This window comes from Gymnoscopelus braueri (genome assembly GCF_963280865.1).
Source record: "Gymnoscopelus braueri genome assembly, chromosome: 13".
Taxonomy (NCBI): domain Eukaryota; kingdom Metazoa; phylum Chordata; class Actinopteri; order Myctophiformes; family Myctophidae; genus Gymnoscopelus; species Gymnoscopelus braueri.
Genome location: NC_137615.1, coordinates 26,233,634 through 26,247,281, shown reverse-complemented (window position 1 = coordinate 26,247,281; position 13,648 = coordinate 26,233,634). Strand labels below are relative to the sequence as shown.

Below are 13,648 nucleotides of genomic sequence, written 5' to 3'. Positions count from 1 at the left end.
GGTCCATTCGGTAACATTTGTCCACTCTCAGAGTTAAATTGACATTGACGATTTTCAGTGGTGTCAAGTAAATAAGTACATTTACTCAAGTTCTGTACTTAAGTACAATTTTGAGGTACTTTTGCTAATTACTGGAGTATTTCCAATGTTCAGTACTTTTACTTTTAGTCCACTACATCTCAGAGGCAAATATTGTACTTTTACTCTACTACAATTATTTAAAAACTTTAGTTACTAGTTACTTTGCAGATATAAATTATTACATTATAAAACATACATTAACCACTTTAGCCATATTTTTATACCTAGGTTATTTGAAAATAGACGATCTATAAGCTCACAACGCGTCGCATCGCGACCCGTTGTGAGCTTGTAGATCTGCTATTTTCCAAAAAAAAAAAAACTTTTACTTTTGGTACTTTAAGTATATTTTGATGCTAATACTTTTGTACTTTTACTCAAGTAACATTTTCAACACAGGCCTTTTACTTGTAATTAGTAATTTTATATTGTGGTATTGCTACTTTTACTTAAGTAAAATATCTGAGTACTTCTTCCACCACTGACGATTTTACGTTTATACTTGATGAGTTTTAAAGCTGAGAGTAATTCAGAGAGTACATACTTCAGTGGCAATGAGGTACAAATTAGCATTTGAGAGTCATTGTAGCACAGCAACGTGCAATGACTAGTGAGATTCCCCAGTCGCCAAGAAGTCACAGGCTCAATCCCTACAGCAGTATAAATATTTAACACCTGTTTGTTCTCTTAAAATGTCTGTCAGCAATCCACTTTTGCCCTACAGTTTCTACCTGCTCTCATACTGTCATGTTTAATTTATACTTTGTTGAATGCTGGTGTCGCGCGTCGAAAATAGCAGATCTGCAAGCTCACAAATATGGAGTGTGTTGTGTAACCTCAATATGTCGTCATAGCATCAGCCGCAAACAAATCAGTCATCTCCATATTTGGGCACAAAAGGGGCCATGTCCATATATGGGCATATACTGATGACATCAGCAATCTCAATTATATGGGCTTAAAAGGGACAAGGACTGACAGATAGAGATCCGGTTGTCCAGAGCCAAAGATCCGAACCGCTATGCTCAAATATATATATAATATATGCCATGTTATGGTCATGTGCATATATGGGACCGACCGACTTCAAACTCGGATATCCAGTTGTCCAGAACCGCCGATCCAATCAATATGCCCATGGGGGGCATTCCAATATATGGACATAGTGATGACATCAGGGATCTCCATATATGGGCATAAAAGGGACAGGTAGACAGACAGAAACAGAGATCTCCATATATTGGCACAAAAGGGGAACAGACAGACGGGTACAATGGGTACAACTCTTACAAAGCCCCAAACACTAAGACTCAGACATATCAGTCGGATCGGCGGAGCCACGTAGGTGTGAGGGCCACGTATTAAGTATAAATCAGGCTTAAGGCACATGGGGACTGAGCATGAGCTAAATGGCTAAAGTGGCAACGTGCAGAGTGATGTTTTATTGAACAAACTCCTCAGGTCAGGAGACCAATCACATATATTACAGCATGCATCATTATTTCATGAAAGACGTCTGACAGACAAAATGCACCTTGGGTGTTGAATTCAGTGTGTTAAATGCAGGCTAAGTTGCCATGACGTGTGGTACAATGGTTCGTTTTCAACTCCACCAACATGACACAGTCACTATTTATCATTGTCATGGAAAAGTAGAAGAAGGAAAGAAACGTAAGCGACTTAAACTTAAACTCCTCTCAATGTGCCAGTCAGTGGTATATTCCTGTTGTCATTAATGTGGACATAAGGTAGCGGATGGACCCAGGTGCTTCCCCTGGGTGGGTGGGGGGGGTTAAAGCTTTGATGTTGCGAGAGGCACAGACAGTCCTGGGAAGCCAGGGAAAATTTCAACACCCAGCCTGCATGGCGATGACAGCTATGCATGATTCTAGCCCCTCTCTCTCTCTCTCTCCCTCTCTCTCACACACACACACACACACACACACACACACACACACACACACACACACACACACACACACACACACACACACACACACACACACACTGGCCTAACTATCTCACGTTGTAGAGGTGCAGGGTGTTGTCTAGACTAGCATTTCTCACCTCCTCCCCCTCGACTGCTGTCCAGCTCAATATTCCATTTCAACTGCGGCTATCGAGTCTCAGGCTTATTTATCGGTTGTGCGGGATGTTGATGGGAGAGTCTACCTCAAACCGTAATACTGTGTGTGTGTGTGTGTTGTGTGTGTGTGTGTGTGTGGTTGTGTGTGTGTGGTTGTGTGTGTGTGTGGTGTTGTGTGTGTGTGTGTGTGTGTGTGTGTGTGTGTGTGTGTGTGTGTGTGTGTGTGTGTGTGTGTGTGTGTGTGTGTGTGTGTGTGTGTGTGTGTGTGTGTGTGTGTGTGTGTGTGTGTGTGTGTGTGTGTTTCTGAGACAGAGAGATGAGCTGTGTGGTATAGTTCTGACATGGTGGAGTCCTCTGCCCTCTTTTTCCAGATTCGCCTGGTTGGTTTTTGGCTTTGTTGTATGAAACAATCTCTATAAATAAATAAGAACTTGATTTGATCTTGATGTACAGGCAGCCATCAGCTATAGATTTGGTATTTCCCAAGGGAAGGTGGAAATGAAAAAAGTTGGGTTTCTGTATTTTACTTGAGTATTTGTATTTTTGGATACTTACAGTATGAATTTCACTACACTACATTTCAAAGACAAATATTGTACTTTTGACTCCACTACATTTCTACGAAGGGGAAAAGTGCATTATGAATTAACCACTTAAGCCATATTTCAAATATATAGTGAAATTTGCCAATCTACAAGCTCAAAAGGCATTGCGTGTACTTTTGAATACTTAAGAATGTTTCAAAGCAAGTACTTCAGTAAAATAGTAAATGGTAAATGGTGCATTTATCCAAAGCACACATTGTGCATTACATTCACCCATTCACACACACATTCATACACCGATGGCGGAGGAAACCATACAAGGCACCAAACTGCTCATCGGGAGCAATTAGGGGGTCTTGCTCAAGGACACTTGAGACACTAACGGTTCCCATCCGGCCACTCTACCCTTGAGCCACTCCCGCCTGCCTCAGTACTTTAACTCAAGTACAAATTTCACTTTCACTTGTGGTTGAGAGCAATATTTGACCAGGAGTATCTATACTTTGACTCAAGTACTGGAGTTGAGTACTTTCTCCACCACTGGTTGTATCTGAGACGATAAGCATCTCAGATACTGGTTGTATCTGAGATGGTTATTACTGGGTAATAACCATAATGAGATTTTGGTAACAGTTTTGTATTTTCCGTATAATATATATTATGGTGCAAACTCTTGCACTTTCATTATACTGTTGGTTCTAATGCCTGATTTATGCTTCGTCGTTATTTGTACCATGCGGCATCGTAGTACGACTGAATATAAATTAAGCATAATAATGTCAACCAATGAAGATCCCAGATTAATCACCCCTGTGTACAAGCACTTCAGTAGACTTATAAAGGATTCTAATGAAAGTCGGGACCGCTGTCATTACTGAACAAGCACTGTAAGCCCCTCACTCTCTCCTCTCTGTCTCTGTCTCTCTTTGTCTTTCTCCCTCTTTACCCCACTCCCACTCTCTCCCGTGTGAGGACTTATAGAAACTAAATGAGCCACTCATACTGTATGCTTTACCCTTGCTCCACTATGTTTTAACAGAAACTAAATTAAAGTTCAGGGCCAATCTTGTTACATAACCATTAACATTATGTCCCTTTCCCTCCACTCTCTCTCTCTCTCTCTCTCTCTCTCTCTCTCTCTCTCTCTCTCTCTCTCTCTCTCTCTCTCTCTCTCTCTCTCTCTCTCTCTCTCTCTCTCTCTCTGTCCCCGTTCAGGATGACAACTCCATGTTTTTCCAGTTCGGTCCATCCATCCAGCAGCAGGCGTCGGTCATGCTGAACATCATGGAGGAATATGATTGGTACATCTTCTCCATTGTCACCACCTACTATCCTGGTTACCAGGACTTTGTCACCAAGGTAACCACATACAGTACATAGCACTTGAACACCACATGTACTGTACACGCTGTTGGAAACGGAACAAAAACATTAGCACTATTATTATTATTATTATTATTATTATTATCCTTTTAGATGTATATCCTATACACACGGTTGTTGTAGGTCAAAGGAGTGAACACAATGGGCCTCATTCACTAAGCTTGTTACGCCCATATTTTGTACTTAAGCATTTGCGCAAATTCCCACGTTAAGAGTCTGAACTGACACATCATCCTACTGTATATTGGCATCAGATGTACAGCAGTTATACCCTCTGTTCTACAACCCTCCCACAACAGTTGATTCCAACAACTTAATCGTTATGCAGTACAGTGCATGATGAAAGTTGGTGTGGGGCTATAAATGACAGAGTGAAATTCCGAAATAGTTCTGCGCTGTCACCCTGCCTTATGCAAATGTGTCTATAAAAGAGTAAAATTATGCAAGTCTACTTATGAGCGTTTCGCTTGAAGATTTTTCTTTGCTGGCGGAAACAGCATCTTAAGCGACAGCATATTTTCGGTGCAAGGCCAGCTCCTTTAGTTGGAGTGGTTAATCTATTCACCAACAGGAGCGACGCTACAGTAAAACCACTGCAGCATATACCGGTAACCATTCATTTACTAAACCACATTAGCGCCTGTGCTCAAGACGATATCCACCATGCTCTTTCTGTCTCTTGTCCAGATCCGCAGCACCATAGAGAACAGCTTTGTGGGCTGGGAACTGGAGGAGGTGTTGCTGTTGGACATGTCGGCGGACGACGGAGACTCCAAGATCCAGAACCAGCTGAAGAAACTCCAGAGTCCTGTCATGCTGCTCTACTGCACCAAAGAGGAGGCCAACACCATCTTCCAGGTGGCCCACTCCGTTGGGATCACCGGCTACGGCTATACCTGGGTCGTGCCCTCGCTGGTGGCCGGAGGCGCTGACGTGGTGCCAACAGAGTTCCCCACAGGTACAGTAGGACACTTGGAATGGAAATCACGAAGCAGATGCCTAGCGATACTGTAGTGCGTAGTCGTGAAAGCTCTGTTCACTGTCCAGTGCACTCCTGGATGTAGCCAGAGCATCTCTTCCTGTGTTGTTCCTATCTCTGTCTGCCTTAATAAGATAACAGAGCAAACACGAAAAAACTGTCATTTGTTTGTCATCAAACTGTCAGTAAATAAGCAAATAAATAAATAATGATCAGAGACAGAATCAGGCCCCATTTACATTTAGGGGTCCTATGAAAACATCTAGTATATGTATGTGTATAGAATTCTAGACTGCAATTTGGTAGACATTGGAGGTTTGTGTTTGGCTAAATTGCACATTAAGCAAATATCCGGACATTTAATGTCCGTATTACACAACATACATACAATTGTTTCATTTGCTTGATGCTTTTGTCTGAGGCACATTACAGAACCATTGGTTCATGTAATATTGCATGTTTACAGCTGCATACCCAGTGGCAATCAAAAGCTTTGCTCCTGCGGCAGTGTGACTGCCATGCTCTCCCCAGTGAGCCCCATGTCAACCACTATCCCACGCAGACAGAAGAAGGGAAGTCGGTCTAATATCCAAGGGTCTGTACATTTAAGTTCAAACCCAGTGTTCAGGAGTCAAGGTGGGGTGTATTAGGTTCACAACCCACCAAACAAAAATAACCTATATAAAAAATACAAATACAAAACTAGCAGTGCAGTAGTGTATTTTAGCCACCATTGTAGAGTAAACCAGAGAGCTCATTGTGGATTTATGCCGGACATATAAGTCTGATAATTTGTTGGTGTTTGGCTTGTTGATTTACGGTGTAGGGGAGAGATTAGACCTCAGCGGTTTCTGGGAAATAGCTTCCAGAAGGAACTGGAGATCGTTGTGGCGTTTACACACCGTAACTCAAACTTTTTTACCTCCGATCTCTTATTGGCATCCGCTGATGATTTACTCTAAATGGGAGTCAGGAATGTGTATACAGTACATGCATCTGGGTGCCTGTGTGTGTGTGTGTGTGTGTGTGTGTGTGTGTGTGTGTGTGTGTGTGTGTGTGTGTGTGTGTGTGTGTGTGTGTGTGTGTGTGTGTGTGTGTGTGTGTGTGTGTGTGTGTGTGTGTGTGTGTGTGTGTGTGTGTGTAGTGTGTGTGTGTCACTCATTCTCACCTTAATTTGTGCAAGAAAATATTTGGTGTGTAAAATCTAATTAATATGTATTTGCCTTTGTGCATGCGTTTATGTGCATACGATATACTGTGCGTGTGCGTGTGCGTGTGCGTGTGCGTGTGCGTGTGCGTGTGCGTGTGCATGTGTGTGTGTGTGTGTCTCCACCAAATTAGCGTTCCAGGCTATAAAGTGTGATGTATTATCTTGTCAGTTATGTAAATCATGCGATATGTCAGCAGTTGATTTACAGTGCCAGGGAGATAATGTTGACCGGCTAATATATTGGCTGCATGATTATAAAGTGGAATTGGCAGAGTAACTGTATTAATGTGCACATGAGACTCTCCTAAGTTGAGTTTCACATTAGACTTGTGGGAATACAATACTTCTACTGGACAAAGAAGAGTAAACTACTTTTGATTTATATTACCAGGTGGTGGACATTATGTGTCAATATATGCATGGTACTCATTGGACTGGACAATAGACATGAATGACAAATGACACGTATCGAGTACAGTAAAAGAGTGGTGAGAAGGCGGTGGTCATTTGAACACGGCCTCCACCCTCCAGTAATTACATTAAGTATCAATGAACAATGAAACACGTTGAAGTCAAAACTCAATTCAATATTCATTCATTAACCCATTAAGACCTGAAGCCGATTCTAAAAATGTTTTCTAAATCCCAAATTAAAAAAAAAAAAAAAAAAAAACATACACCTTTATGTATGTGAAAATTACGTTGTGTTGTATGATGTGATTTGTACAGTATGTGTGTGATTGCACTTCAGTCCACGCACCCAAAGGTGCCAAAAGTATATTCCATATACTGTACAGCCACTCACTACAATTGCGTGGAGGGATTCACCTTCACGGCAGTCAAATTTGTCGTGCTCTGTGTGTGGGGTACTCATCCAATAATTAATTGCTGTGACTCGGGGTCAGCTCTTGTTATATAATATCAAATCCTTTTGAAAGTTTTGGAAGAAAACATGCATTTCTCCACTTTTCATGAGATTCACCACATTCTCTGTATGCGATGGAATGTCATAATTCACACTAGCACTAAACATATACTGTATGTAAACTCCCTTATTTTCAGGTGTTGTTACCTGATTTGCATGATGATGTTTATTTGTATCATTGTAATGTCAGGATTTGGTATTCAGGACAACTTTGGTCAGGTCACCCTGTCCACCTCTTGCTTGGTTTGATTGGCTGCCTGGGTCAAGTGTGATATTGATGAATAGTGCTACTCTGCGACTTGCGCTGAAAAGTTAGGGCGAAAAAAGAGCGCACGCCGTATAATAGAAAACATAGTTTTTTGCTGGCGGTGCATTTCTAGTAGCATTTCTCTACAGTAGGTGTGATCTAAATGAAACACGCCCACTGATGTCATTACCTTCAGCTGTGTTAACCTGTCAGAAAAGGCTGCTGTAAAAAGGGTCTAGAAAAAATCCTACCCATTGTGAGTAAGCGGTGCCTACTCTGATGAGTGTACGCTGGTATTCAGACGGTAATACTCTGTTGAGTGTGTACTGGTATTCAGACGGCACTACTCTATTTGATGTCTGGGCGCTGGTATTCAGACGGTACTACTCCATTTTATGTGTGGGCTCTGGTATTTAGACGCTACTACTCTATTTGATGTGTGGGAGCTGGTATTCAGACTGTACTACTTTATTTGGTGTGTGGGAGCTGGTATTCAGACTGTACTAGTCTGTGTGATATGTGTGTGCTGGTATTTAGACGGTACTACTTTATTAGATGAGTGTGCTGACTGTGTAGGGCCCCTTTATGAGTATGCATGTCTTTAAGTGGCGCATGTGTCTCCTGTTTGTGTTTAATTAACATTAAGTGTAATTGGTTGCGTCTATGTGTTGCAATCAGCTGCAGCTGTAATGCCGTGCTCATACGGACGAACAAACACACACGGTCAAATGTAGAGCGGCTGGCACCGCTAAAAATACTGTAATCCTAATGCACTATGCATACAGCTAGGGTCAAGAGAACTCTTCATACTGGATTTACCAAAAAAAGAGCTGATTGAAACATCATCTGCTAATTTTCATTTTGAGGAAGGGCAGGAGGTTGCTGCCCTGTTAGTCTCGCGTAGGCAGATAATCTAAATACAAAAATAATCTAAATTCAATGCATTGCCTAGAACAGTGGTGAAAATGCATACAAACACGTCCACTGCTTTGAAAACTAAATATATCAACATCCCAATATGAAGGATCTCTTCCACTGCAGGTCTTTGTATTGGTTCTGCAATGCAGTTATTTTTTAAATCTCCAAATAGTTTCCACACAGTTTTTGCCAGCATTTAATTTAGATGTCACCAGAAATATTGGTAGGTGGAGATCTCTCTGATCGTCTGGCAACGTGAGACTACCTAATATCTATGCTGATTGCTTAAAATGTAAGACTGTTTCTTTTAGTATTTTCAGAACTACAGGTATTGGCAATCAGGCAATGGTTGTTGAATCTGTATCTCTGACATTACAACTCAGAGTGTATCATCCTCCAAGATTAACACGCAGTTTCCATGATTAATTTAGTGAGCTGCTAGCAAAAATCTCCACTGAAATAGACTGCTGGTCATCTCCAGCGACTTCAATATTCATATTGACAACTCCACCAATTGAGAATATAAACAGTTTATCAATTTGTAATTCGACTTCTCACAGCATGCTGTATTACAGACCCCACCCATAAACAGGGCCACACACTCCACCTGGTTATCTCTGAATGCCTTCATTTTACAGTAACTACTACATTAAGTACAATATTCTGGACCTTGCAATCTCTGACCATTTCTGTGTATTTTTGACCTGGTTCCCTAGAAATGTCAATGCCGTTCCAACCATAAATAAACGTTTTATACATGCAGAGACAGCAGATATTTTTGTATCTAATTACACAGAGGTTACGTTACCCACCATGACATCTTGTGAAGCCAGGGTGAACAATTTTAACGGTGTCCTGAGGCAGATAATTGACAACATTGCTCCCACTAAAACTAGAAAGATAACCAGAACGCCTGAAGCTCCTTGGAGAAATGGAGAAAGCGTAAGGAATTTTTATAAAGAACCTGTCAGAAGGCTGAGCATAAATGGAGAAAAAAACAAGCTGCAGACTGAATATGAAAACTGTAAAAGCACACTTAATAGTTAATAATAACAAAGAAATTAAATTATCACATCAGTCCTATATCTTTCAAATGATATGTGGTAATCACAATGATCCCCAATTTCTGTTCTCCAAAAGACAAACGGCTGAATCCTTCCAAATCAATTGCTGCTGAGCTTCTCACCTCAGACGTACTGTATAGTATAAGGACTTTTCTGCTTTCTTCCAAGAAGAGATTTATCACATTAGAGCTAATAACCTCTCACGTCAACAGATCCGGTCTCTCTCCCCCAGATCAACCTACCACCATTGGAACAATGTGTAACTTCTCTAGTGGCCCCTGCTCATCTATTGGCCCGAGTGAACTAAGGAAGTAATATAGCAGCTTAAGCCTTCCACTTGTGCTCTTTTGAACCCATACCCATTAAACTGTTCAAGTGTGTCTCTCACAGCTTTTCACCTGATTTACTGAACATTATTATGTAATAGCTCTTTACAGTCTGGTGTTTTGCCCACTTCTCTCAAGTGTGCAATTATCACTCCCTTACTCAAGAAGAGCAATCTTGATCTGTCAATGATGAACAACTATAGGCAGATTTTCAGTCTTAGACACTTGAAAGAATTGTCTATAAACAATTTTATAGCTACTGTACCTATCACTCTGCACAATCTGTATGACGTGTACCAATCTGCATAGCACTTGAACAAAGATGCAAACAGACCCTCCATTTTAGTGATGTTATACTGTACCAGAGTGCAGCCCTTGACGCTGTCGATCCTGACATTAATAGACTGTTACATTCAGACTTCATGTTGTCAACTAGACTTTCTCTGTGTCCCTCGATAATTAAAAAATATTAGCGTCTTCTGTGCGGTACGTCCACAAGGATCAGTTCTGGGTCCTGTACTTTTCAATCTACGTATATATCCTTCCACTTGGTACGATCATACAGAGACAGAATGTATCCTATCATTTCTATGCTGACCACACACAGTTGTGCACCCCCTTTTCCCCTGACAATCTCAGTCCTGTAAATTCTCTTTTTAACTGCATTGATGACATCAACCATTGGAAGTAATAAAGCTTTCTACAACGAAATAAGGAGAAGACTGAGATCCTTGTATTAGGTGCTAAGGGTCAGAGGCAGGAGATCCAGTCCTACTTGTCTCTAAAACCCATTGAGCAGGTCACAAATCTGTGTCTTGTCATGGATTTAGATCCCTTTGAAAAACAAATAAATACATATTTTCATCATTTAAAAACATCTTAATCTGACGTTGAAAAATGGGTCCATGCATTTGTCTCCAAGAGGTTAGATTACTGTAATGCCCTCTTTGCTGGACTACTGTACCTAAAAAGCCTGTTGGAAGGTTCCAGCTCTTCCAAAATGCTGCAGCCAGAGTGCTTTCCAGGACCAGGACTCCGGTGCTCAGATCACTTCATTTACTTCCCATACGATACAGAATTGATTTAAAAATACTTCTTATTATTTATAAGGCTCTTAATGGTCTAGCTCCCAAATAAATAAATAGTTCTGGTGAGGGTGCACTTGGTCACTATGGACCTAACTTTTGGAACAAATTACCTTATGACCTGAGATCTGCAGAAACTGTCCTTTTAAAAAAATGCAGACTTAAGACCTGTCTACCAGGCCTTTGATGGTTGGAATATGTGTGCTTATGTGTGCGTATACATTAAGTGTGTGTGCGTGCGTGTGCGTGTGCGTGTGTGTGTGTGTGTGTGTGTGCGCGTGCACGTGCACATGCATGTATGCGAGTGTATGTGTGTGTGGTTGCAAGACACTATGGGCATAGTTGTTGTTTGTGTGTGTATTGGGCGGGGGGGGGGGGGCATTAATGCTGTACCAGGTGAATGTGGATGCGGATGAGTGTTTTTCTTACACTTTCTGTATGTGTGTGGGTGGGAGGTTAGTGTCATCGCTGTATATTTTTGCTGCTTTGGTGTATTTTGCTACTATTGCTGTATTTTAATGTGAAGCGCATTGCGTTCGCACCTGCATGAAATGTGCCATACAAATAAAAGTTACTTGTTTTGACCAGTATCTTATGTCTAAGTTCTAAGCAGCTCAAAGTCACGAAAGTCACACTGAGCCTTTTCAGTAAGGGCTCATCCACATGGACTTGTTAATGAACAGATCAGTAGTGCCAGACATGCAGTGTGTGACTGGCTACTGTGGGGTGTTCAGGCTGAAACCAGTGGTTCAGAGTTCAGTGGAAGACACACGTTAGCACTGAGTGCTAATTTGCTTACTAGGCACGCTCAATACGTTGCACCGTGTGTGATGAAGAGCCTCCAATTCCCGTGTGTAATTCTGCTGATACCTTCCTTAAGTAGCACTCTGAGAAGCCATTTCTTCTCCTCCCACTCCCCCCTCCTTCCCTCTCCTTTCTCTCATCCCTCTGTTTTCTCTGCCCCTGCCAACTCTCTCTCTTTTTATCTACTCTCTCTGTCTGTTGTGTGTCTTTCTGCCTTGACTCTCTCGACATTCTTTCTTTTGCCATGCTGTCGTTTCTCTCTTTCTGTCTCTACATCTAACTTATTCTCCTCTGCTCTCTCTGCTGTCTGACTGCCCCCACTCTCTCTTTCCACTCTGTCCCTCTGCTTCTATTAATTTGTCCCTTTCAACTCTCTCTCTCGCTAACAGCCTCTCTGTCTGTGTTCCTTGCTATCTTCGTTACACAGCATTGACGCACAGACTCTGCTAACGTAGCCGCCCAATCTGACATCACTGACAATGATAAGCTGCTCCTGAAAATACACAATAATCCGCTACTTCTGCTATTATGCTATACAATCAATTACACGTCTGTCTGTGTTAAACGCAACGCGTATAGACATATAGAGTACAGTATAAGTTGCCTTATGGGTGGACGGTGGACCGTAGGTGGCAGTCACAAACGCAACATGCCCATATATGGAAACCACTTTCAGCTAGAGTTTGGCCTGAAAATCAAGTAAATATATTGTAATATACTGTGTATATACAGTATACTGTAAGTCAGACATAAACATAGACAATAGACATAAACATACAGTATACTGTATTCTCTATATAGTTTCTGTGAGAGTCATAATAAACTCGAGGCTACAGTATATGGAGGTTACAGGCAGGCCAGAGAATCAGGTTGACATATGATATGGTGTCTGTGTTGTGACATCTGAACATGTCCTGAGAGATGAATAGTGTACTGTACACTGTATGAATAGACGTATAGCATCCTCCTTCTCCATCAGTGCATATCCGTACGTGTCCAGGCTGCACTTCCCAACCGAGACACACACACACACACACACACACACACACACACACACACACACACACACACACACACACACACACACACACACACACACACACACACACACACACACACACACACACACACACACACACACGCGCACACACACACACACACACAGTATACATCGTATGCACATTATGCAGAATGAATGTCCCATTTCACAAGTTTTCAAATGTATAACAATCTTTTGAAAAAAAATGCCTTGCGTCGCATCGCAAGGCATTGTGAGCTTGTAGATCGGCTATTTTCAAATGGCCGAAATGTATATATGGTTGAAGTGGTTAATGTTTTGTAATAATAATCTAAATCTACAAAGTAACTAGCAACTAAAGTTTTCAAATAATTGTAGTGGAGTAAAAGTACAATATTTGCCTCTGAGATGTAGTGGAGTAGAAGTAAAAGTACTGAAAACAGGTACTTTAACACTCCATTAAGTAAAAATACCTCAACATTTTACTTAAGTAGGCTACAGTACTTGAGTAAATGTACTTAGTTACTTTACACCTCTGCACGCACGCACGCACGCACGCACGCACGCACGCACGCACGCACGCACACGCACACACGCGCACACACACACACACACACACACACACACACACACACACACACACACACACACAATGTCAAAGACACACACAGCTGGCTCATCAACCCACATAAAAATCTCTTTCTCAGGCAGAAATGGAGAGTGAGTGTGTAAAAATGATTGAGGCGAGCGGAGTGTGTGAGAGAGCACTGAGAGAGTGTCAGCAGCATGTCATGTGACATTAGATGTGGTCCTGCAGGGACCAAGCTGTCAGCGATGCAGGGTCCCCAGAGAGAGGCAGTTCGGACGAACGCCTGTCTTTTTCAGTCCACTGACATACTGACTGACTGACTGACTGACTGACTGACTGACTGGTTGACTAACTGCTCATACACTGTAAAATTGTGAGTGTTAATTTA

General features: G+C 41.7%; 1 protein-coding gene across 1 annotated transcript in view; it reads left to right on the top strand.

Moving 5' to 3' along the window:
• The window catches only part of grin2ba (glutamate receptor, ionotropic, N-methyl D-aspartate 2B-a), a gene marked incomplete at its 3' end in the record, with an annotated part of 120,608 nt that overhangs the window by 47,266 nt on the left and 59,694 nt on the right, over window positions 1-13,648 (top strand). The window contains exons 2-3 of the mRNA XM_080446547.1: window positions 3,928-4,071; window positions 4,783-5,053. Coding sequence (XP_080302673.1) covers window positions 3,928-4,071; window positions 4,783-5,053 — 415 coding nt within the window. The remainder of the gene's footprint in view (window positions 1-3,927; window positions 4,072-4,782; window positions 5,054-13,648) is intronic.